Source organism: Lytechinus variegatus, chromosome 5, assembly GCF_018143015.1.
Source record: "Lytechinus variegatus isolate NC3 chromosome 5, Lvar_3.0, whole genome shotgun sequence".
Lineage (NCBI taxonomy): Eukaryota > Metazoa > Echinodermata > Echinoidea > Temnopleuroida > Toxopneustidae > Lytechinus > Lytechinus variegatus.
Window position 1 is genome coordinate 44,422,528 of NC_054744.1, and position 27,378 is coordinate 44,449,905.

The window sequence follows — 27,378 nt, forward strand, 5'->3', positions numbered from 1 at the left end:
TCCACTCACTATTTCTTTTCTATTTTATTATATGAAATGTGAAATATTCTAATTTCCCCCTCATTGTCATTTGAAAGAAAGTTTTGTTCCTCTGAACATGTGGAATTACCATTGTTTTAACATTTCATGACCAGTTCATTCAAGTGGTCAAATTTGTGAAAATTGAAATATTGTATAATTCAAACAATTAACTCTTACTGTGCCAATACGAATATGGCCACTTCAGTTCAGTAAACTGTTTTCCCAGCGGGCCATGCTATATAGTTTTTCCCGTCCAATTTCATCAAAATTTCAACCAATATAGTGATGTAATAGTTCAATTTGAAACTAATTTGAATGACCTATGAGATCATCATTTTAAAGGACAATTCCACCCCAACAAAAACTTGATTTGAATAAAAAGAGAAAAATCCAACAAGCATAACACTGAAAATTTCATCAAAATCGGATGTAAAATAAGAAAGTTATGACATTTTAAAGTTTCGCTTCATTTCACAAAACAGTTATATGCACATGTCGGTCGGTATGCAAATGAGGGAACTGATCACATCACTCACTCACTATTTCTTTTGTATCTTATTATATGAAATATGAAATAATTTGATTTTCTCGTCATTGTCATGTGAAATGAAGTTTCATTCCTCCCTGAACACGTGGAATTCCATTATTTTAACATTTTGTGCTTCAGGCAAGGAGGTCCTTATGATCAAATTTGTAAAAATTGAAATATTGTATAATTCAAACAATAAAAAACATAAGAAATAGTGAGTGAGTGACATCATCGACTCTCTCATTTGGATGTACCTGGCTCGTTCATATAACTATTTTGTTAAAAAAATAACTTTGAAATGTCATAACTTTCTCATTTTACATCCGATTTTTGATGAAATTTTCAGCATTGTGCTTCTCTGATTTTTCTATATTGATTCAAATCAACATTTTTTCTACGGTGGACTTGACCTTTAAATAGACAAATACTTCATTCAATTTAATTCACTTGGCACGCGATCTCACGGTTATCTCATTTAAACAAGTATAAAGAACGATTAAATTAAATTGCTGAAGAAGTGTTTTCAAATTCGCCCCGACACCCTCACGAATGTTTAGGAATTCAAAATCATTTATAGGATACGGACAGTGTTTTCGTCGCTTTCTTGTTTACTTCTTTTGAATGATTATGGAAATGGATTTACTTCTAAATTGGATGTTTATAATTTTACTAAAATGTTCCATCCATCGGACAAACCATCATCGGAACAATTCGGTTTTGTTCCACTTTCATAACTATCATGACTATAGACTGTGGTCAATACCATGTTTCCCATCCCTTCCAAACCGATACAAAAAAAAGAACAAGATGATGAATAAAAAATACCTACCATTGGTATAGGTCATCCACCCACTCACTGGCGGATCAAGGGGGGGACAGCCGGCTCGTGCCCCCCCCCCCCTTTTGAGAGCCACATTTTTTTTTGCTCGTCAAATTCCTAGGGAAAATGTGCCTTTCCCTTTCGGGAAATCCTGGGTCCGGCCCTGCACCCACTCATTAATCACTAAAAGAATTACCGTTTACAATCATATCCTATAAATGTTACATGAATTACGTCTTTATCAAACATAATGGAATAAAATAATTCTAACTGAAAAGGTCAGAAAAAGATAGTGTAAGGTTTAAAATAAAATGTATAACTTACAAAAATAAACACAGGAACATGTTACTTGAATTTGGACGCTTAGAGTGCAAATATGTGTGCCGATAAATGAAATTGAATCCTAAATTGACCGAAACGTAAGCAGAGACTGATTTTAAAACGGTCATAACTCTTTACCCTTACATTGTATAATGAAACCTACACATGAAATGATGCATGGTTCATGGTCTTTATGATCATGTTATTATCTTTCTTATTCGCGTTTTAAAAAAATGAGAAAAAATGTAATATTTTTCATCTTTTTTTTTCAATAAGTAAAACCTAGAAATTATAATTTCATGAACATTTCAACGAGCAAATAACCTGATGAATTGTAGAGATACAAAAAAATTAAGAAGATAAAATGAAAGTTCAATGTTTACCCTTTTAGATGACGTAGATATTGATGAAATTGAACCAAAAATAATGCTCTTTTGAATTAAATACTATTTTGCTATTTAAGTTGCTTCCTCTGAAGAATACACACACAATTGAAAGCATTCTTTTAAAAAAAAGGGCATAGTCTTAGATCAAGTGACCAATCACAGAACAGCTGCGATGCCCAGCGAACACACACAATAATATATCAGAACCCTGTATCTTCAAAGTGTGGCCAACCGTAACCTTTCATTCGTGTAGTCTTCAAAATAAGACCCTGTGGGGTTTTTTTATTCGTAGTGTAACAAAGTTATTGCCAGTCAAAAGGAGACAAAATGTAAAATTAAAGATGATATATCAAAATATAGATAAAGAGGGATCGGACAGATTCACTACTAACAAGTTTGGGGTATAAAATCCCACAAAATGATATGGGCGTTCTTGGCAAAATACAAAAAAAGCAAGAAAAAAACGTTTATTTTTCGTGAATCGAAGAAGAGGAAATGCAGATTAGTTACAAACAAAAAATCAATACAAATTTTCAAAAAAGAAAATAGGCCTATTTGTTGTGTATTACTGGTCTGACCAATGTAGCCACCTGTTAACATTCTACGCAACTACATTATTTTGTTCATGCCACCAAGTCATGAACAGTAGATGCCCAGACTCTCTTTCATGAGCAATCTCTAATCCGTGCTCCCTCCTGACCTATTATCTAGGAGAGCAATTTTGCACAGGATGTTCTTAGAAATCGGGGCTCACGCACGTCTTTTGATTTGACTATTCAATACTTTCAAATGTTCCAATATTTATTTCTTGTTACATAATACTTTTTTGTGGGTGACCCACGTAAAAATAAAACAATTAGCCCCCGCCCCCCTTCATAAAAATCCGGCATCCACCCAGGGTCTCCCCAGCTCGTAGCACTATCCGTGGTAAAAAAAAGAATAATTTGTTCAGATGACATAATGTACAATATATGAGAAATGTAATATTCAACCTGTTATCGTCATCATTTTCATTTCTACTCTCTAAAGTCGTTTTAAAATCTCCTTGATAGTGAAGTCAATCCAGCAACTAACAGGTCGGTCTGATCGGTTTTGTTAATGTACATGTACATGTATGGCAGCTGTTCCGCCCTAACCCTTTCTTTCTTTTCCTCAAAACATCTGATATTGCTTTACATACTCCGTTTCCATTTTCTATTACCAATGGTTGGATTTAGTAAAGGAAAAACATCCACCTTGAAAAAAGAGATGAATCTTCAGGGGAATAAAGCGTTATTATCGGCAGTTTTAATTATCACATTTTTTGCTTCTTCCTATTTTATTCGAGGAGAATATTGAACGATTCATATCTTTGTGAGAAGTTTGAATATGATACTGATAAGCATAACAATGTCAATCATTTCTTTAAAAATGGTTTGGGTTATAAAAAGACAAACGAATATGACCCGTTATTTACCTGATCTTAAGTTTATGAAGAGAGAGTTTGGCTGCAGAAGAAATGCAATTGATATGATCACAACAATTATTTTTAATAATAATCATAATGATGACTCTGATGGCAATAACATTAAAGGGATTAAAGGAAAATATTCATATCTTTATACATAGAGTAGAATTCACTGAGCAAAATGCCGAAAATTTCATCAAAATCGGATAACAAATTATAAAGTTATTGAAATTTAAAATTTAGTAATATTTTGTGAAAAAGAGTCGTCATGAATATTCATTAGGTGGGCTGATGATGTCACATCCCCACTTTCCGTTTTCTTATGTTATTACATAAAATCATAATTATTTCATTATTTCATACCTGTGTGAATAATATGTCTCACTTATAATAAAATAGCTTGCAGCAATAAATATCTAATGCATTAAAACAGTTGTCAATTCAATTTTTCTAGTGCTTGGAGGAAAAAAGATTGAATAAACCTAATTTCATATAATAAAATACAAAAGAACAAGTGGAGATGTGACATCATCAGCCAACCTAATGAATATTCATGACGACTGTTTTCACAAAATATTGCTAAACTTTAAAATTCAATAAATTTGTTATTTTGTTATCCGATTTTGATGAAATTTTTCAGTATTTTGCTCAGTGAATTATGCTCTATTTATAAAACTATAAATACTTTCAGCCCAGACAATCCCTGTAGTAATAAGAAGAAAAAGGTGAAGGAGAAGAATAATGATAATGATAATAATAATTACGATAACAATTATGATAATGATTATGATAATAGTAATACTAATAATGATAATAATAATAACAATAATAAATAAATAATGAGTGTGAGTATTGCAGTGCGCAGACGAGAGTTGGGAATGACAGCCTTCTTTACTCATATATTTATAACGAGAACAATTTTGTAAGAATGCTAAAAACAAAGTATAAGACCTTTTCCCCGCCCCCTCCCCCCAAATCGTGCACATTTGCAGGCAGAAAAACCTTGAGACAAGAATACTACCATACCGGCCTGCAAAAGACCCGATCGATAGCTCATGAATATTCATGTAACAATAGCGAATGGGCGAGTAGTGTTGGGTGAGGAACATCTTACCGCTTTGTCATTGGTCAATTCCGAGCTTAATGCCTTCACACATTCGCCTTTGATCTGCCCATAGAAGTACGTGTATTGCTACACACAACCGTTATATCACACGTGTCTATAGGGGAAATCTTGATTCAGATCGTGGCAATATCCGAAATCAACTCTTCAAAATAATGATGCAAAAATACAATTTTACTCAAAAAATGTCTATGTAAACCACTATTTTTTATATGATAAATTGAATTGTGAATTAATTGCCAGTATAACAACATAAAAAACACAGAATATGGTGTTGATTTTCTGGCTGTAAAATTGGTTAAACAAAAAAAAAGTTATTGGGCACGTATACGTGCCAATGGCACGAGAGGGCTAAGGGCACGCATAGCTGCCAATGGCATTTAAAGAGTTTTAAAAAACAAAAGAAATGTTGAGTGAGCAACATCATCAACTCTCTCATTGCATGCAACTGACTCGTTCATGTAACTTTTTTGTGAAAAAGTAAGCAAAACGTTAAAATGTCATAACTTTCTTATTTTACATTCAAATTTGAGGAATTTTTCAGTGTTATGTTTGTTGGATTTTTCTCGTTTTATTCTAATCAACATTTTCTGAGGTGGACTTGACCTTTAAATACAATTGGAAATATTTTTGTAATAATTTTCTCTTTTTGTTTGAAACAGGTATATCAGATCAATGTCAAAGTATCAGGAAGAATCCATTCAATTGACAAGAGATACAGAGAGTTTCATGCCCTTCATAAACAGGTTCGTGGAATCTAACAAATCATTTTATTTCAAGTCATGATTAGAGAATGGATTTTCTGAAGTTAATTTGAATATATTTATATCTTATACTAGCCTTCTGACAAAGCTTTAGATGATATATTTTGTTACACATGGAAGCACACTAAGGATCTTAGATAGAAATCTCAAAAGATTACAAAAATAAAAAAAGAATACTCTCCCATCTGTCCATAGCATTGAATAGATCCGATTTGAAGTGGTTACCATGCATACCAACAGGTCAAATAAAACCAAAAATTTTAGACCTACCACAATCAGCAGTTGAAATTGGCTCATAATCTCAAATCATTTGTTTTTGGCATTCAAATTTACAAATTTTCGTTTTAAAATTGTCCATCTTTATTTTTCTTCATTTTTAAAAATCCTTTCTTTATATTCTTTAGCAAATTGAGATCTACAATGTATACTATTATTTCATCTTTGTTATATAAAAAACTTATTAGTATTAGAGGACTAGGTTCAGATTTTTTGTAGATTAGATTGGATTTGCAGTTAAGTTAAACGCAAGTTGGACAATGTTTTTTCTTTTTTTTACAGAAAACTTTTCACTCATTTCTTCATTTTTCATTTCATATATGTTGTTTCATTTAGTTATTTATTATTTTGTCTCTTATACTGCTGTGATTTGATATTTATTTAATTTTTGTCTCACCTGCATAGCAGAGTGAGAATATACATTAAGGTGCCGCTTTTCATTAGGTGGCGGCGGCGTCAACACCAAATGTTAACCGAAGGTTAAGTTTTTGAAATGACAGCATAACTTAGAGTGTATATGGACCTAGATCATGGAAGTGGGCCATGAGATTAATTAAGTATTACCGAACATCTTGCTTGAGTTTCAGGTCACATGCCCAAGGTCAAAAGTCATTTAGGGTCAATGAGCTTTGACCATGTTGAGAGAATCAACATCAAAATCTTATCCTATATACACTGTAAGGTTAAGTTTTTGAAATGTCATCATAACTTAGAAAACATGTTCACCTAGTTCATGAAACTTTGACATAAGGTTTATAATCAAGTATTACCGAACATCTTGCTTGAGTTTCAGGTCACATGCCCAAGGTCAAAAGTCATTTAGGGTCAATTAACTTTGACCATGTTGAGAGAATCAACATCAAAATCTTAACCTTCAAGTACTCATTACAGACTACAAATACAGCAAATATCAACCTGATCAGGTATTCTCTTTACGAGAACAAAAGTGGAACATGAATTGCAATTATCAGAATGAACTCACAATCTAAGATGGAATGACGCACAATTGAAAGTGCATGAAAACACTTGATTATTAATGAAAATTGTCTGATTTATTGATTTTCATGATTTTCAGCTGTATTTTCAAGGTCATGAAAGAATAGTTACTTAATCTGTAGATCCTACAAGAACTCATCACAGACTACTAACACTGCAAATATCAACCTGATCAAGTATTCTTTTAATGAGAAAATCCATTCTGAAATGTGTTGCAAAGTACTCGCATGATTTGAATATATTTATGAAGCACAAATAGCTATATTTGGAATGTTTTCAAGGTCAAATGATATGGTTTTGAGTTCAGATACTTGATGCAGCTTAAAGTAGAACAGAAGTGGAGCATGATTTGCAATTATCAGAATGAACTCACAATCTAAGCTGGAATGACACACCATTAAAAGTGGATGAAAACACTTTGTCTTGATTATTAATGAAAATTGTCTGATTTATTGATTTTTTAGATATTCAGCTATATTTTCAAGGTCATTATCATTTAATAAAATTTACTTTAACTGTGGATCCTTGTTACACCCACAAATGTCATAATCGCCCACAAATGTAATAACGCCCACAAATGTAATAACACTTTACCCACAAATGTAATAACACTTTACCCACAAATGTAATAATTTTTGATCGCCCACAAATGTAATAACACTTTACCCACAAATGTAATAACGCCCACAAATGTAATAACACTTTACCCACAAATGTAATAATGCACTTTACCCACAAATGTAATAATGACTTTACCCACAAATGTAATAAATTTGAAGTGATTTTTGGCGAATTCGTTCTAAACTAATATCCTATAGTAATGCGTTCATATAGCACAAAAGTTCAAAGTCTTTTTTCCAGACCCGGTTAATGAAATATTACAGTACAAGTCCAAGTCTTTTTCCAGACCCGGTTTTTCAAAATTATAATATACGTCCAAAGTCTTTTTACCAGACCCGGTTGTTTCAAAATTGTTGTTGTTGTTTTAGCTTATACGGCGCGTGTCATTCAGTAGTGAATATTTGCGCCAAATTATAATATACGTCCAAAGTCTTTTTTCCAGACCCGGTTAATTAAAAAATTATAATGCAAGTCCAAAGTCTTTTTTTCAGACCCGGTCGCTTCAAAAGTTATAATATACGTCGGTGAGGGGTAAAGACAACACTCTAAGCCCAAGCATTTTAAGTGGGTTTAATTTTGAAGATTGGTCTCAGCTGTCATTTTTTTTTATATTTCTTTATCTTTTAAATAACCGGGTCCAGACGAAAGACTAAGCATAATGCTCGTGTTATTCCACAAGAATAAGAATATGAGTCTTTTGTTTTTAGGATTGTTTAAATCAATTTTAGATCACTGGGTCTGGAATAAAGACAACGCTCTAAACATGTGCTTTTCTACATGCATGGTCTTAATTTGGAGGATTGTTGGTTCTTAGATTCGTTGTTGGGGGTTGAGTTTTATTGATTTTTTATTCATGAAATAATTGTGTCTGGACGAAAGTCGATCGACAATCGGTCTTCATGTTGTTCCACAGTAATTAGATTATTGGGTATTCGTTTTAGAATATTTGTAAAAACTATTTTATTTTTCAAATAGTAACCAAGTCTGGAGAAAGGATGTCTGCTTTATCCACGCGTTATTACAATGTTTTGTAGGGGTAGTAGTATTATTTAAAAAAGACATATTTTTACTGGGTGAAACTTTGGAAATTTGGTCTTAGATTTGAATTTTTTCAGTTACTTTTTTTAATAGCCGGGTTTGTAGGAAAGAGTACGTTTTAAAACTTGTGTTATTCCACGAGAATAAGAATATAAGGTCTTATGTTAGAAGATTTTTTTTCGTAACTGTTTTAGGTCTGGAATAAAGACAACACTCTAAACCTCTTTTAAAACAGGTTCTTAGGTTGAAGGTTTGTTTGGTCTTAGACTTTGATTTTTTTAAATTCTTACTATTAGCGTTTTTTTAAAGAAAAAAATGGTCGGGCTGAAAGACTACGCTATATCCAGCATTAATAAGATTATGGGGTCTTTATACTGTTTTTAAACTGTTATTCATAATGTTTAAATAACAGGTAATCGGGTCTGGAGAAAAGACTACGCTTGATTCTCATTTTACTCTTAGTGCATATATTCACAATATACACCGTATAAGTTGAAACAACAACAAAGACATTAATTCCACCAGCTTTAATTAACTGGGTCTGGAGAAAAGACTAAGCTCGATTCCCATTTTTTTCCACAGGAATATCATTATCGTATCTTAGTTTGGACTTATATTATAAATTTTGAAATAACTGGGTCTGGAAAAAGACTTTGGACTTTTATTATATTTTTTTAAACAACCGGGTCTGGAAAAAAGACTTTGGATTTATATTATAATTTTTGAAACAACCGGGTCTGGAAAAAAGACTTTGGACTTGTACTTTGATGTTTTATTAACCCGGTCTGAAAAAAAGACTGCACTTTTGTGCTATATGAACGCATTACTATAGGATTTTAGTTTAGAACGGATTCGCCAAAAATCCCTTCAAATTTATTACATTTGTGGGTAAAGTGTTATTACATTTGTGGGCGTTATTACATTTGTGGGTAAAGTGTTATTACATTTGTGGGCGTTATTACATTTGTGGGTAAAGTGTTATTACATTTGTGGGCGTTATTACATTTGTGGGCGTTATTACATTTGTGGGAGTTATTACATTTGTGGGCGTTATTACATTTGTGGGCGTTATTACATTTGTGGGTGCAACAATCCTTCAAGAACTCATTACAGACTACAAATACAGCAAATATCAACCTGATCAGGTATTCTCTTTACGAGAAAATCCGTTTTGAAATGTGTTGCGAAGAAGTACAAGCATGATTTGAATATCCTACTTATGAAGCACAAATAGCTATATTTGGAATAATTTCAAGGTCAAATGATATGGTTTTGAGTTCAAATATTTTATGTTGCTCAAAGTAGACCAAAAGTTGAACATGTCTTTCAATTTTTGGCTTAAACTCACCCTTAGTATTGAAATGACACCCATTTGAAACTCAATGTAAACACACTTGAATGCCATATGATTCTGGAAAATTAACCAATTTATTGTTTTTATTGAATTTCAGGTGTGTTTTCAAGGTCATTACCAACAATACAAACTAATTCTGAAGATATATCATTTTAATACTAATTACAGACTATCATCACAGAAGATATCACTGTCTTTTGTCTCTTCATCTTTGAGTTATCACAATTTCAAAAGTGTTGAAAAGCATGTATGTGTCATTTAACATTAAGTTTAGGATGTGTACGACCATTTTGGAATGGGTAAATCAGCCACTAAACATTCTGGTAGCAAAATTTCTGAAGTAACACTTGAAAATATGGGTAAATGTCTATCAAAACACAGAAATTGGTCCCCTTTCTTATTGGGACGGGAGGTGATCCATGACCTTGAACTTGGCATCTTTTGAAAAAAAATCCAACTTTGAGGGCACCCTACAAGAAAACAACGCGCACTCTTAGGTCAATATTTTGTATTTCTGTTGAGTATATGAAAGTCCATAAACGTGCATAATATTTGGTTCTAAGCTGATTGAATTTTTGATTTATGAGCCTCCAAACATGCTTCTGAAATTATTGACATGGACACTAAACACCATTTTTGGTGACCTCGTGTGAAATCCGGTCAACAGATCTGCGCTATAGTATACTCTGCACATTTAGACCAAAAAGTTCTTCCAATTTACTTAAAATGAAGACTGTAACCAATCAAACTTTGCTGCAGTAGTCAATCAAAAATAGGCAATTTTATTTAAAATAATTTCTTTGAGTGCGCATTGGTTGCTATGGGAGGCCGTATCTTAGCAACCGTTTGACCTTGGGGCAAAAATTTCAGATTTTTCCGTCAGACACTTGTGGCAACATTTGGTGCGAGTTTAAAGAAAATTGAAGAGGGTGACAAATTGTCTGAAAATTGGTTGATTTGACGTATATTGACCCAAGAGTAATCAAGTATCACTGAACATCTCATGCTCGTGTTAGGTCACATGACCAAATTCAAATGTCATTGAACTTTGGGTATTTTGGAAGTAATTATATAATTGCTGTCATAACTTTCAAAGTTTATAGGTATTGTTTATAAAATGTGGATAGAGGGGTAATTAAGTTTCACTCTCAAGTCTTAGGTCGCATGATCAAGAGCAATTGTCATTTATTGTCAATGAACACACTATTGTACATATCATTATATGAATGGTGTTTTTTGTGAATAGTTATTTTGTAGTTGTTTTCAAAGTCAGCACTGCTGCTGTATTGAATCGTGTGATGCAGGTGAGACTGCCAGAGGCGCTCCACTTATTTACATTCTTTCTTATCTTGTCTACATGTGAATGTATTGCGATAATTATGTTTCTCATTATACATTTATTGCCTAGGTGAAAAAGAAATTTGACACTCCAGATTTCCCGCCCAAGAAAGTGCGTCAGCTGAGCTCCAGAGGGATGGAGCAAAGGAGGGTCGCATTGGAAGCTTACCTTCAGGTGAGGAACTAGCAACAGGGGGGCAAATTTGCATCCCGTACCTAATCTAAACCTTGAATATTATTTAGAGGTGTTGCGGTCTAGCATTATCTCTTTTTGAAAGTGAATGTTGAGAAATAGCAAAGTCCAAAAGTTTCCTAAATCCTTAGTATGTGTCAACAATGCAACAACCGTTTGAATAGAAAGTATTTTATCACTCATTGGTCAAAATTTCATCATCTAACGTGGTTCAATTTTGCCTGTCATCCCATCAGGACTTTTTATCAATTTTTCTTCTCAAACCCTTTAAAGCCTGTGTATAGCTTTGGTAAAGGGTCAATAATGTGATTGATAATAGAATATCATCTAATATGACAGTCTTACTGAAGCGTAGAGACCGTTAGATATTTTTCCAACTGCACTTCTCTGAGAAAATTTCAAATATTCAAATCTTGGATATATAGCACCCTCTCTCGGCGATGCTTGTTTTAAATTTAAAAAATGGGCATTCAAGCACTTATCTTATAAATTTAGTGATTAGATATCCAAAAGTTACAGACAAAGAACATATCTTGAAAGTTTCGGCCCATTCCATGATTTGGAATAGGATTTAATTGAAAGACAAAAACACACAGATATTTTAATTTGATCGGGTGACCCGATCAAGTTAATTTTCCCATGTAAAATCGCAAAATTTATCCTGTAAAACACATTTTCATTTCATATCCTCCACATCATAACTGTTATAGGGCATATCCATTCATATTAGCTCGCAATGAATTGGAATAGTGATAGGTGCATTTTGGTGGATTTACCAAAACTATACACAAGCTTTAATAGAACACATAACCCCAGTGGGTGATGCTAAGAGCTGTTTTGCTATTTACAGTGCTGTGTCTGTAGCTGACCACAGCCGCTGTACCATTGGATTGAAATGTGGAGCATGTTGTGATGCGATACCAGGAAAATTATTCCCTGCTTTGGCTTTGCAACATTGACAAGGACATAAAAAATGGAAAAGTTCAACATCTGTAATTTATGTGACAAAAATTTACGGGGGTCACCATAGTCATTGTTTGTACATGACTAATTGAAAAAATAATTAGATTGTCAAGAAAAAGTTATAAAATTTGTAAAAATTTGGCATAATTTCTCTTTCTACATCATATGATATGTGATATATATTCAGTGTATCTAATTATATGGCTTGTTCTGTTAATTCATTATAGGGTCTGCTTGATAAGGATTCTATTCCTAAATCGCTGCTCACATTCTTACATGTGAAGAATTTCAGAGCCATCAGCTATGAGTGAGTAAAAAAAAGAAATGAATTTTTGTTCATCACTGATGATGTCACCATGAAAGTATGGGATGTAAACTTTGATCGTTGATGACTGTTTCTTGTACAAGCTACCAGTTATTTAGATTTATGTACTATTCCGTGCCAGTATTACAAAGAAAAGCTAAGAAAAAAAATAGTTAACATAACTTTCAATTAATCTTCACATGAACATAAAAGTCAAATAATAATTGTCATCTCTATAGCCAAACTTAATAAGGAGATGAAAAGAATAGGGCATAGTTGTTGAATCGAGTATTGATTGAAATTTGAATGGAAGTTATAGATATATATATTTCTTGGAAACTTCCAGAGAAGGAGACAGATCATGCAAATCCGAAAATTTTAGGTCACTCATGTTTGTTCCAATATTTTTGTCTCACCTGCATAGCAGAGTGAGACTATAGGCGCCGCTTTTCCGACGGCGGCTGCGACGGCGGCGTCAATATCAAATCTTTACCTAAGGTTAAGTTTTTGAAATGACATCATAGAAAGTATATGGACCTAGTTCATGAAACTTGGCCATAAGGTTAATCAAGTATTACTGAACATCTTATCAGAGTTTCATGTCACATGACCAAGGTCAAAGGTCATTTAGGGTCAATGAACTTAGACCATGTTGGGGGAATCAACATCAAAATCTTAACCTGAGGTTAACTTTTTGAAATGTCATCAAAACTTAGAAAATATAAAGACCTAGTTCATTAAACTTGGACATAAGGTTAATCAAGTATCACCAAACATCCTGCATGAGTTTCACGTCACATGACCAAGGTCAAAGGTCATTTAGGGTCAATGAACTTTGGCCGATTTTGGGGTATCTGTTGAATTACCATCATAACTTTAAAAGTTTTTGGATCTGATTCATGAAACTTGGACATAATAGTAATCAAGTATCGCTGAACATCCTGTGCAAGTTTCAGGTCTCATGATCAAGGTCAAAGGTCATTTAGGGTCAATGAACTTTGGCCGAATTGGGGGTATTTGTTGAATTACCATCATAACTTTGAAAGTATGTTGGACTAGTTCATAAAACTTGGACATAAGAATAATCAAGTGTCACTGAACATCCTGTGCGCATTTTAGGTCACATGACCAAGGTCAAAGGTCAATGAACTTTGGCCATAATGGGGGTATCTGTTGAATTACCATCATAACTTTGCAAGTTTATTGATCTGAATTTCGAAACTTGGACATAAGAGTAATCAAGTATCACTGAATATCCTGTGCAAGTTTCAGGTCACATGATCAAGGTCAAAGGTCATGAGAGTTCAATGAACTTTGGCCACGTTGGGGGTATTTGTTGAATTACCATCCTATCTCTGTAAGTGTATTGGTCTAGTTCATAAAAGGTGGAAATAAGAGTAACCAAGTATCACTGAACATCTTGTGCGAGTTATAGTAGTTTTCAAAGTCAGCACTGCTGCTACATGTACATGTATGTTGAATCGTGTGATGCAGGTGAGAGGGCCAGAGGCATTCCACCTGTTATTTTTACTTTACGGTAATTACGTTGTAACAAATTGACGAAAGTACCTTTTAGCCTTGTAAAAATGTTTTATCTTAACCCTATAAAATGGGGGGCTTTTTTACTTCTACTATGCAGAATTTTTTTGACTGCGCCGTTCACTGACTTTTTATTTTCAAGTCTCATGCAACTTTTCAGACCAAAGTTGTGATGACTAGATGTACATTAGGTTCGTGGTATAGAAATTACATAACATTATGTAAGTGCATATCGAGAACAAAAATTGCTCAAAAACGCGCTACAAAGTCATTGCAAAACGTGTTTTCTGCTAAAAATCGTAATTGAGTCATTTAGATGTCCTGCTATTTCTGACCGAAATAATGTCACAGACAAGAAGAATAAAAAATAAGAATAAAAGAACCAAAAAAATGCAGATGTACACAGAAATTAACCTTCTAGGACCTTTATTGTAGTGAATTTCTAGTGCAATAATTATCATTTGACAAATAAAGTTTTGTTATGATCACATGATCCGTGGCCTAGATCTTGGGGGCATATACCCCTCCCCCTCCAGGAATTTAAGCGAGCAAGCTACTGTAACCCAGGTATATGTAGTTAGGATTAAAAGGGGAACTTACACCTATGTACATGTTTACCAGATGTTTTGGTGTTCCTCAAAAAAAAAGTATTATCTCATCCAAGTGGTGTGTGTAAATTTAACAGGATTTCTATACTGTCTAATGGTGTTCTATTTTCCTCATGCATAGCAGCATTACTGAGCATGTTAAATCTTATTTTATTAACCTTCACAATGTTGTTTCTTGAAGCACCCAATTTTAAAACTTTTCAGGACAATTATTAAGAGTTGAAGTAGGATTGAATCACTGTAGAGTATAAGCTTTCATATATGCTAAAAGAAAAACAACCATTTGTTTTTCTAAAAAATAAATATTTGTTCTCAATTCCATTGTTTATTGCACTCTCTGACTCAAAAAAGCACAATTGCCAAGGACGGTAGACACCCTTTCCCGCAAGGAATAGAAAGCTTGAAAATGGCCAAAAGTTCAATCTCGTTCTGAAGCAGAAAGTGAAACACAAGGGGAGGAATATAGGTTTGATTGCTACATGTTAATCATATTTAATTCAACCCCTTGAGAGATTTAGGATTCTAACCAGCAATGAGATGGGCCTCAAATTACCATCCAATTTACACTTTAATGGTTCTAGGATTGCAGATAATAAGACTAAAATCACCGATTGGGCGTATCATGCAACGTTGTTTGTTGAGCCATTCTCTTTTATTCATGTGCCATACTCTTTATTTTTTCATGGTTCAAATACGCTGAATTTAAATCACATGTTTTGGGCTTAAAATTTTTCTCTCCCGTTTTGGTTGAGTTCGGTAACTTCAGTGAATTTTTAGGGGCCGTGCTGTCCTTATAAACTGTTAGACATGTGATCATCAATCTGAATAAAAAGGAGTGATAGGAGTAGAACTTTAAACATGGAAAAGAATCAAAACAAGTTAAAAGGGAAAAAGAATGAATTCTTTGACCATCAAATTGTCATTGTTAAAGAATTTAAGATGCATGCTTTCAGCAAAATCGACTTTGACTCTACCCTGACGTGACTCAAATTGCATTGGTTTGGGATAGCATATCTCATCTGAGAATTGACTATTGTTCATTCATATTATTGACTCAGATAGATTTGCTTCCAAGCTCACTCAATAGATTCATCTGATTGGTTTGATGGCATATCAATTTAAAGATAAGAGATGTTTTATTTCTTTAACACAATTATTTCCCAGAATGCTTGGATGTGTCAATGAGATTGCACAGTGTGCAGATCTAATGTTTGAGTGAACCTCACATTCAATTCAATTCTATATTCAATCTAGTAATTGTGTGGGTTATTTTTTACCAATTATGAAAAGTTATATATATTCTTAAAGTTTAATAGGATGGGTTTTTATCAATTTCGATAGAAAAAATTGGGGGGGGGGGGGGGTTGACAGTCACATTTTTTGCAATCTTTGTTTGACAATTCAGAAAAAAGGATATATATTTTTTTCATATCTCTCTCCCTTGAATCCTGCATGCCATGAATGTTTACAATATATTCTATACATAGGATATTGATTTTCTTTTTTTTTTTTCTTGACTTTTTTTCTTTTTTTTTCTTGACTTTTTCCAAAGACCTCACATTTAATTCTTCCTCCATTCCCTGCACCTAATATTGCAGGGTCATTCTCAGAAAAACGCACCAATTGATGGGGAGAAAAATCGTAAAAATGAAGTCTACAGAATGGGTTGGAAGATGCATATTGTGAAAGTACCATGTATGAGAAAGTGGCAACAGAAAAGGGGCAAGTCGCTGTTGCGTCAATTTGAAGTACTGACCGGATTAACTCGAGCACTGTATATCAACGTTACGGAGGTTAATCGTTAGCATTGCCCACTTATGTTACTCGATTAAATCACTTTTGAAATGATTGGAAATGAAATGCACACAATTTAGTTTCAGTGTGGTATCAACAATTTTATCTCTGAAGCCAAAATGTTTGCAAGATGGAAAAATATTCAATATTGTTTTTCAGAAGCAGGATTTTACCAAATAACATATAACAAAAAGAACCATAAAAATCATTGCACATCTTTCGTTCAGTATGATGTTCATAATTTGAATGAGGCAACCTTAAAATAAGTTTCATCCATAACCTGAGATCCTAAGCAATGCATGACCAATGCTGGGAATCCAAAGATAGTCTACCATTAAATTCTCTCGATGGCATTTAACTCTGTCAATCTTCGTTACGGAAGTTAAAATTAAGTTACAAGTTGCAATACTTATTTTGTTAGCTTAGGAACATCCATATCAAGGTATTCGTATATCATTTTTTTTAAGATTAATGTGGAACGCATTTCTTAACCCCCCCCCAAATAAAAAATCTTAAAATTAGAACAGGAAACGGACAACTGTCATTTTTGTTGTCGTTCTTGGTCACAGTTAAAATGAGAAAACCGAATAACCGGGCCACAGAATTGTAGTTCATCTTAGAAGTTTCTGGCCTCAAGTAATCCTAAGCAAGATCCTAAGAAATGCATGACCAATTCTGGGAATCCCAAGATACTTTACCATCAAATTATCGAGTGGCCTTTACCCTTGTCAATCTTTGTTACGGAAGTTAAATCAAGTTACAAATTGCAATATTTATTGTTAGCTTAGGAAAATCCATATTTAGGTATTCGTATTACCTTTTTTTTAAATAAATAAAGATCAATATGGAGCGCATAGCTTAATTTGCCACCCCCTAAAAATGTGAAAACATAACATGAAACGGAAAATGTAATTTTATTGTTCTTGTTCAAAGTTGGAATGAGAAAACCGAATAACAGGGCCACAGAATTGTAGTTCATCTTAAAAGTTTCTGGCAACCAAAGTATAACAATCGTAGTCCCGTAACCAGGATGAGTTCTCTGGGTTACGAGGAATCCCGCCGCTTGCCAATAGCCAAAAGAGAGAGAGAGAGAAAAAAAGGGAAAACAAATTTAAAAGGACATGGGGAAACGAATAATAATAAAGTGAGGTAATTGAAACAAGAGGCTAAAATATCATAAATACATAAATTATTAATGGAATCTATATGATCTAATCGCGATTTTTTTTAATTATTTTGTTTCATTGAGATATATATTATCATGATTATTACGCGTCCTGTTACAAAAATGATTTACAAAAATGATGAATGCCAAAATGTTTGAGTATCGAAATACGTATTTCATTAATAAATTCCACAAACCATGAGTGTTTGAATACCCCTTTCTACAGTGTTCTACGTTTTCATGTAGGTAGACCTATATGAAATATTTCTGCTCTTTTCATGTGCATTAAAGGGGTCATCCAGGCTCAAAAAATATGTTCTGAACAGATAATAATCTGAAAAAATAAAATACTGCAAATATGATCAACATCGAACAAGGAATAACGAAGTAATGCCATTTTTAAGATTTGCATTATTTTAGGGGAACAGTTTGGTCTATGCATATCTTCATGAATATTAAAAGAGTTGATTGATGGTGTACATACATGTAACCCCCATTTGTTCTTTTGTATTCTATCGCATGAAATTATTTTTTTTTGTTCAATTTATATCCTCTTTATTTGAAAGCGTGCTTAAAATGTCTGTTTTTATATTGGAATGACACATTTTCAGCTAGCGCTTTGCACTCGCTGCGCATCAGTTCCTTAAAAAAGACACCCATCCTTTTTATGATTACAAAAAGTTAATAGAATGTCCCGTTTTGAGTTCTAAACTTCAAAAAGCGCGCGTTTTACCTTTTCAATAACTGTTTATTGATATATATTTCTTGTTCTCAAATTAAAACGTCCAAAAATGATTGTTTTCAGATCAAAACATAACAAATTTACAGTCGCATCAATTAAGATACCCATCCTTGTAATTGGTACAATGACTGTTTAGAATGTCAAGGTTTCAGTCAGAATACTAAAACAATAAGCTAGCACTTTGTACTCACATTAATAGTTTATTCACATATCCTCCTGATCATTTTTACAAAAAATGCTTAGAATCTCAAGTTTTCAGGTTAGACTATACACAAGTTTTAGCTCGCGCTTTGCGCTCACATTTTTGATCGGTGAAATAGCTCTCCTCATCATTGCTCATGAGTCATTGCAAATAGTTTTCCTTTCTGTTTCCTTGTCCATGAATGTTTAATTGTTTCTCCTTATTCCCTTTCTTTCCACCGTTTCTGCCGACTTCAGCATTAGACAAAGCCATGTCACATGTTCTGGAACTAGAATCGTACTATGCAATCTCAGCAAAGTACATCAAAGAAGTGTATTAACTTCCGTAACAATATTTGTTACGGAAGTTAATGCACTTTATATAGCAAAGGAAGTTAAAATTGTTAAGTTCTAAAGAAGATGCCAATATTACAAATTTGTAGTATGAATTATTTAAAATTTCAAAAGCATTAAATATCGTATATAATTCGCGGGAAATTGTTTTCGCTGGCAATTTTCCCTCTGTACAAAGTGATGTCGAAAATAAGGTGTGTAATAATAATTTTACAAGGATGAATAGCTATCATTTTTATGGGTAAGTAGGTGGAGGGTACCTTATATTATTTATATCTGTATGATCCGGAGTGATTCAACATAGCACAAATTTGTAGCAAATTCAAGAAAAAATGTTACGGAAGTTAATGCGTTACGGAAGTTAATGTCTTTATGCTTTAAGGTCCAACGTGGTCCTTATGTAGCAGCCCTAACTTTGCAAACTGTATTTATTATGAAAGGTGTCTCTTATTCTATATAATACTGAATTCTCAACAGAACTGCTAAAGTGCATATCTTCTTAAGGTGCGTTACGGATGTTAAATCTGTTTAGTCATACATTTCATTTTGTCAGAATAGTCCTTTATTTTCGTGTAAAACAGGAAACACATATGATAATTCCCTATCAATTATTTATTATTGATTATCACTCTACTTGTAGACACATCATTATATAACAAAATTCAGTTTGAAAGGGAGAAAAAAACGTGTGGCAGTATTCGTTACGGAGGTTAAAATAAATTTGGGACAAAGGTAAAAGTGAAATTAATCACAAAGTGATCATCAAATTCTAGGATAAGCGCAGTATGTCAGACGTTTACACCATGCTGCCCTCACCAGACATCAATGTAGGTAAGAAATACAGAGTACTTATAAAAGAGAATGATAGTAAAATCTAAAACTGACCCGAGACAGTGTCTATTCTAACAAAAAGCAAAACTAAAAGGCTTTCGTAATAAAATTAGAGCTTTGCAAGTCACTGGTCGCATATGCTTTGTGAAACTAGTCTATTATTGTCATTTTCTTGATAAAAAATTTGTAGAAAATGTTCAGGGTTGTGAAGCTAGCGGCCATAAGATAGTCGAGACACGTTTTTTGTGAATTGTATCATTTTTTTGAGATTGACCCTGCAGTTTTGGTTACTTGAGGGTAAAGGGCGGAAATGAAGTCCTACAGTTTTAAGAAATGTATTGCAGGTTTAATGGATTTAGGTTTTGTTGCCCACTTTACTCTATACATGTAGATATCTAAAGCTTGACTTTTATTCAAAATCCATTTAAATATATTCAAGTAGTTCTTAACACCAGCAGACTATAAAATCTTACCAACTTCCAACCAAATATTAAATGGTTTTGTATTTTTTTTATAAAGCATTTGGATTTTGCTTTGTAATCAATAGTATGTCAGGCACTTGTACATGTATGAAAAGAATGTTGTGAAGTTTGATGACATTTGACCCCACCTTACATGTATGTTAACATGTAAGGGATCACAAAAAAGGGACATTTTTTAATAACCTGCACAAGTGGAGTGCACATGTTTTTGATGCCAGGTGATCAACATGTTTGCATTGAAATTAGCTTCAATACGATACCAAACATGATATGTTCATTCCATAAACTGTTTATTGATAGATAATATTTTGTCATGATTAAAGATGTTTATAAATGCCTTTGTAAAATGTAGGTGTGGTTCATAAATTACGGGGGAAAAAGGCAGTAGCGGACCGTGACCCGGACGAGACAAAGCATTGGGGGGGGCACTGCATTGTCTGTGAACAATGCTGTGCCCCCCCCCAATGCTTTGTCTCCTCCGGGTCACGGTCCGTCACTGAAAAAGGTATTGTCCAATGAGGACATGGTAGGCATTTTTTTTTTATCAGCTTTAGATATACCAAAGATATGTTTATTCAGTAAAAAAGAAAAATCATGATTAAGAGGAATGTGAAAAAATGGGTGTGGCTTATGACGTCAATATGATAAATGCTCAAGGATGACTACGTGGCTTCCTTCGGATTCTTGAAGGAGACACCACCACTTTGAGCGAAATAATTGCATATACCCAACTTTGTGGCTGTGTTGTATTTCTACTGGACTACAGGTGAAGATGATGATGATGATGATGATGACGACAATGATGACGATGATGGAGATGATAATGATGTTGATGAGACTATGGTGGTGATGATGATTAAGATGGAGATGATGATGATGATGATGATAATAATGATCATGATGATGGTGGTGGTGGTAATGATGATGACAATGATGATGATGATGATGATGATGACGATGGTGATGATGATGGTGGTGGTTGTGATGATATGATGATGATGATGATGATGATCGTTATGATGATGATGATGATGATGATGATGATAGTGATGATGATGATGGTTATGATGATAATAATGATGATGATAATGATGATGATGGTGATGATGATGATGATGATGATGATGATGATGGTGATGATGGTGATGATGATGATGATGGTGATGGTGATGATGATGATGATGATGGTGGTGGTGGTGGTGGTGATGATGATGATGATGGTGATGGTGATGATGGTGGTGGAGATGATGATGATGATGATGGTGATAATGATGATGATGATGAACATGATAATGATGATGATGATGATGATGATGATAGTGATGATAATCACGATGATTATGGTAATGATGATATTGATTAATGCCAATGTTGCTGATGATGATAAATTTCCTTCAACTTCTGTTAGCTTTTAAATTGATAATGATAGAAAAAGATGTAAACAGAAAAATGTTCTGTCCAGTACCATACACGTTGGTGCACCGGGGATGCTAAACTCAACATGTATTACTGTACTATTTTTATGGTGCACATTTTACATAATGTTATCAAAAGCCTTCTAAAAGATATAAAAAAATATTCTGTATATATAAACTAGATTCTCATTTTTACCATCAAATGGTAACTTCCTATCGATGGAATCCTTGAGTTTGATTGTCCGTTTAGCATGCGTTATTACCACATTGAATGGCAACAGGGCCCATTATAATAATTCAATATATTTTCTGCATGTTCAAAGCATGACAAATCAGAGCTGCTTTTATTATAGAGTATCTTATGATTTTGGTTCCTTCTCACAGTTCATTGGATGATTTAGATACTAAAGAAACCTCAACGTGAGTGCATATTATTTTATATCCCCCTCATGAATAACCATGAATCAAGAAAGCATTCTAATTACAGTTTGGGTGTGTAGACCTTCCATCTTTCCATTTCAAAATTTGTCATCATAATTCACAGCAGCTAACAGTGGCATTCATCTGACATATTGTATTCCAGTTGACATGAAAACTGACATGCTTCCTGCCTAACTAACTACACATCAAATTGAAATGTGACATTTCCTGAAATTTCATGTTTTCAGGCATGCATTTATAATCATTGTTTTGTATCCATTTGCCTATATGAGAAGTTTTGACCTACCCATCGCTTGGTTTAACTGTCATTCATGGTCTAATCTTCCACATTGTCTGCTTATCATTTTCAAGTTTGTCAAATGAAAATATCATTTTGGTTTAGTTCATCTAGTCATAGAAGTAGTGTTGTTTGACTAATTACTGTACTGAAGGTATCCCTACTGAAAATTAGACAAAATGGTAAATGGGCTCAATTGCAATTAGGCCAAAATAAAAGGTAACGTAGAAAAATTGGTTTTGGATCTACATGAACTAGGATAAGACTCTATGGGATCTATAGATCATCACAGGCAATTTTTTTACATTCAAGGGTTTCAACCAATAATATATGGTCTTTGGTTGAAACCCTTGACAGTATATGGTTTTACTGTACTTCTATACATGTAGTTTGATCATTAAAGGTCAAGTCCACCTCAGAAAAATGTTGATTTGAATCAATAGAGAAAAATCAGACAAGCACAATGCTGAAAATTTCATCAAAATCGGATGTAAAATAAGAAAGTTATGACAGTTCAAACTTTCGCTTATTTTCAACAAAATAGTTATATGAATGAGCCAGTTACATCCAAATGAGAGATTCGATGATGTCACTCACTCACTATTTATTTTGTTTTTTATTGTTTGAATTATGCAATATTTCAATTTTTACGAATTTGACGATTAGGACCTCCTTGCCTGAAGCACAAAATTTTAAAATAATGGAATTCCATGTGTTCAGGGAGGAATAAAACTTCATTTTACATGACAATGACGAGAAAATAGAAATATTTCATATAATAAAATACAAAAGAAATAGTGAGTGAGTGATGTCATCAACTCTCTCATTTGGATGTAACTGGCTCGTTCATATAACTATTTTGTTGAAAATAAGCGAAACTTTAAAATGCCATAACTTTCTTATTTTACATCCGATTTTGATGAAATTTTCAGTGTTATGCTTGTTGAATTTTTCTCTTTTTATTCAAATCAAGTTTTTGTTGGGGTGGACTTGTCCTTTAATGAATGATTAGTTAACAAAGTTTTGGTGTCGGGTGCAAGGGATTTTCTTAAGGAATGGAAATGGGAGGCAGGGAAAGAATTAAATACATAAAGGAATGATTTAAAGAAATTTGTACTGATACTGATAGAAAATAAACTTAATGAGAAAGTAAAGCCATAAACTTCATGTATGATTGGTCTGGGCTTTGCCAAGGGGGTTAAAGGCCATCCAAATCACAATGTTGATTTGAATAAAAACTCAAGCAAATGTACATAATTTATGTATCACAAAGTTTTATCAATATGAGATTTGTAAAACAACAAAGTTGAATTGGAAGAACTGTATGTTTTTTTTATTAGTGACTTTAGTGTCACCAAAGAAAGAGTGAATGATGTCGCTTACTATAATTTCTGTTATGTGAGTCGTCAGATTCTTCAACTTTATATAAAGTCAACATGACTTTTTAGTGAAAATACTCAAATCTTAAATCTTTAGAACATAATTTTTTTAGAAATCTGATTTTGATGAAAGTTTAAAAGCATAATGAGCATTTTTTTTTTCTCTAGCTATTCAAATCAATTTGTTGAAAGGTGCCTTGATAAAGGATTTTCAGTATTACTTTCATTTATAGTTAAGGGGGGGTGAGAGATATTGTCTGAGACCTGATATTGTCAATTTATGATGTGATATTCTAATACTTGAGAGATGATTTGTGTTGAAATTTCTGAGCGACGCAGAAAAGGGGCTGCTATTTCAAAGATCTCCTTCTCTTCATCTCTCTCTCCACTTGTCCATGCTCATAACCATTCAGTCTTTATACCGATTTTTTTTCATCTTCATTTCTCCCATAAACACATGTCAGAATGTCTTATTTACAACTTGGTATTCTTTCATTAAGAAATCCCTCGCACATGTGTACAAATCAACGCTTATATGCCTCCATATAAACCTAATATAACCCACCATAGAGCCAGTGATTAATGTCCAATCCTTATTTTCTACTCTTTATTGCCATTCTTATATTTGACATGTTTACGCTGCAGCCACACCAGCAAAACTGACTTCTATCTGATCAATGATCTTTCATTGTTTAAAGGAAAAGTCCACCCCAACAAAAAGTTGATTTGAATAAAAAGAGAAAAATCCAACAAGCATATCACTGAAAATTTCATCAAAATCGGATGAAAAATAAGAAAGTTATGACATTTTTAAATTTCGCTTAATTTCACAAAGTACAGCACCGTGTGGTGTATTGTCGTACAGTTATATGCACATCCTGGTTTGTATACCAATGAGGAGACTATGACATCATCCACTCACTATTTCTTTTGTATTTTATTATATGAAATATTCTAATTTTCCTGTCATTGTCAAGTGATATAAGGATTCCTCCCTGAACATGTGGAATTAGTATTGTTTAATACCACATGGTTCAGTCAAGTTGGTCATTAATGTCAAATATATAAAAAAAAAGAAATGTTGTATAATTCAAACAATAAAAAACAAAAGAAATAGTGAGTGATGGACACCATCGACTGACTCTCCTAGTTGTGCATATCACCGTTTTGTGAAAAATAAGCAAAACTTTAAAACGTCATAATTTTCTAATATGTTACATCTGATTTTGATGAAATTTTCAGCACTATGCTAGTTTGATTTTTCTCTATTTATTCAAGTCAGCATTTTCCTGGGGTGGACTTGACCTATAAAAAGCTTTTGTCGATCTGCCCCTCCCCCTGTCCTACAAGAAGTTTCGATTGATCCAATCAACATCAGCTATATGGAAAAGCCATCAAGATCATTATTTTTTACTACAGGAAATTTGCATAATGTCCTTTGTAAATAAAGAGGTACACAATGAATTTTCAAGAAATGAATGAAGGTATGAAATATTCATGTACATCTTATCTAGAAAATATTTAGAACAAACATGCAGTCAAGATGTTGACGTTGCTGGCTTGCCATAGTTATGGTTGATCAGATCAATCTCAGCTCTTCTCAAGACGACCGGGCCCAGGACCCTGTTGTACAAAGAGCTGCGATTGATCCGATCAATCGCAACTATGGACGGCCAGCAATGTCAACATCTATAATGCATGTTTGTTCTAAATATTCTAGCTGTGATATATATTCATTGTTTTCTTGAAAATTCACTGCACTTCTCTTTGCATAAAAAGGACATTTTTCGTAGAAAAAATTATGACACTGATGGATTTCCATAGAGTTACGATTGATCGGATCAATCGGATCAACTCTTTGTACAACAGGGCCCTGGAGTAAATTTCACCCACAGGTGGGACTGTAGCTTTTATAGACTGTATCATCAATGAAAAGTAATGAGCAGAAACGGGAAATATACATCTCTTTCATTGATAAACATGCCATTTCGACTAGAAGCAGACGCTACCTGTATTGCCAACTCATCCCATTGTCATGATTTACAACCTGCAATATATAAAACATCTACTGCCCCTCTTTGTATTAAAAGTTGTAAATCTGAACGGTAATAAATGCTTTTTGTAATAATAACAGAGTGTGTATAATGAGAGTCAACGCTACAGGTTTGTGATAGAAAATGATTTGGGGTTGATTTCCTTCAAGACAGGTGTGTGTTTGTTTTCATGTAAATAAAAGATACAGTGTGCTTTACGAGGACAGTGATTGCATGTTGCTGGGAGAGAAATACTCATAAATTGTCAAAGTTTCATTTATAATCTCCCTTGTGTAGTTGTAACATTGTAATGTTTGGGATCGTTTTGCAAGGAAATAAATCAATATTTGGACCTGCATTCCCTCTGCTTTCCTTCTAAATTACTGACATGCAACATCTATCACAAATTCATCATTGGCAATAGTTCTGATAATCAATGAGAATGGTTAGATTGATTTTTTTCATATAGTAATATGACAGTTTGAGAAAATAAGAGGGGAGTGATTTCCAGAGTATTATGGTATGGTTAAGGTATCTTGAACAATCAAAAAATTGTTTTTGATATAAAAAAAATAATTAATTCTCAGTGAATGTATGGATAGCAGGGTTTACTATTATTTTGTATTGTTACACAAAATGATTAAACGGTCTTTCCATTTCTGTTGATTGTCTTCTCACCTTGATCAAAGAAACTGGACAGAATATACATTTTGAAGCACGAGCAAAGAACATTATGAATTTTTAAAGTTTTCCAATATTTTTTTTAAATATACAGTTCAATCCTACATTAGACACCTCCACTCTTGGATAATGGACAATTATTCCTACTTGTTTTAGTTGTGTATTTCAATAGGGGAATGTGGATTTAAAACATGATTATTTCTTGATGCTTTGCATGTGAAGATAAAACAAATTGAGAAAACTATCCATCTATCCAATTGTATTTTGTTTCTTATTTCTCTTTTTACAGTCACCAGCCAGTAATGAGCTTTGAAAGTGATCCATTCTTGAATGCCTCGCCTCCAGAGGGGGGTATTCCAGATATCTTGACGGAGGGAGTGCGGCAAGGATTATATGATGACCCTGAAAGTTCCAGTTCAGCATCTTAGGACAAGATACACTGTAAAAAATGTGTTAAAACTGACACCAATTGGTGTTAATAGAGGACCACACCCTGAGGTGTTAAAATTACACCCTAAAGATTGAACATAACACCAAAAAGTGTAAATGTAACAACCAAAGTTGTTGTAATAACACCTATAGGTTTAAAACTTACACCACCAATTTAACACCGGTTTAAAATAATTGGTGTGGTCCTCTATGTACACCGGTTAACACCACAGTTTTTGATGTGTAGGCATCTTTGTTTAATGTTTGACATGTGATCTAGAGCTATTAGGAACCTTTGCTTTCATATATTTATCATAAAGTAATGCAAACAGTTGATTTGTAAATATTTCTAATGCTCACTAGAAGTTAGTCAAACTCAAATGTACAAGTTGAAGTGATGGTAAAAGATAGAAGTGAATATTCAAACAATTATAGTAAGCCTTTAATAGGATAGCACTCACAAATTTTAAATGATACCTTTAAAAATGTTTGAAGTTACATGTAATTGTTATGTCTCGCATCACTTACCAGGCA

The 27,378-nt window shown here is 33.4% G+C and overlaps 1 protein-coding gene across 1 annotated transcript in view; it reads left to right on the top strand.

The window, feature by feature from the left end:
- Positions 1-26,921, top strand: part of LOC121415474 (sorting nexin-24-like) — a 35,963-nt gene extending 9,042 nt beyond the window's left edge. The window contains exons 2-6 of the mRNA XM_041608676.1: positions 5,310-5,393; positions 11,105-11,209; positions 12,418-12,497; positions 21,989-22,024; positions 26,705-26,921. Coding sequence (XP_041464610.1) covers positions 5,310-5,393; positions 11,105-11,209; positions 12,418-12,497; positions 21,989-22,024; positions 26,705-26,843 — 444 coding nt within the window. The 3' untranslated portion in view covers positions 26,844-26,921. The remainder of the gene's footprint in view (positions 1-5,309; positions 5,394-11,104; positions 11,210-12,417; positions 12,498-21,988; positions 22,025-26,704) is intronic.
- The last annotated feature ends 457 nt before the right edge of the window (positions 26,922-27,378 follow it).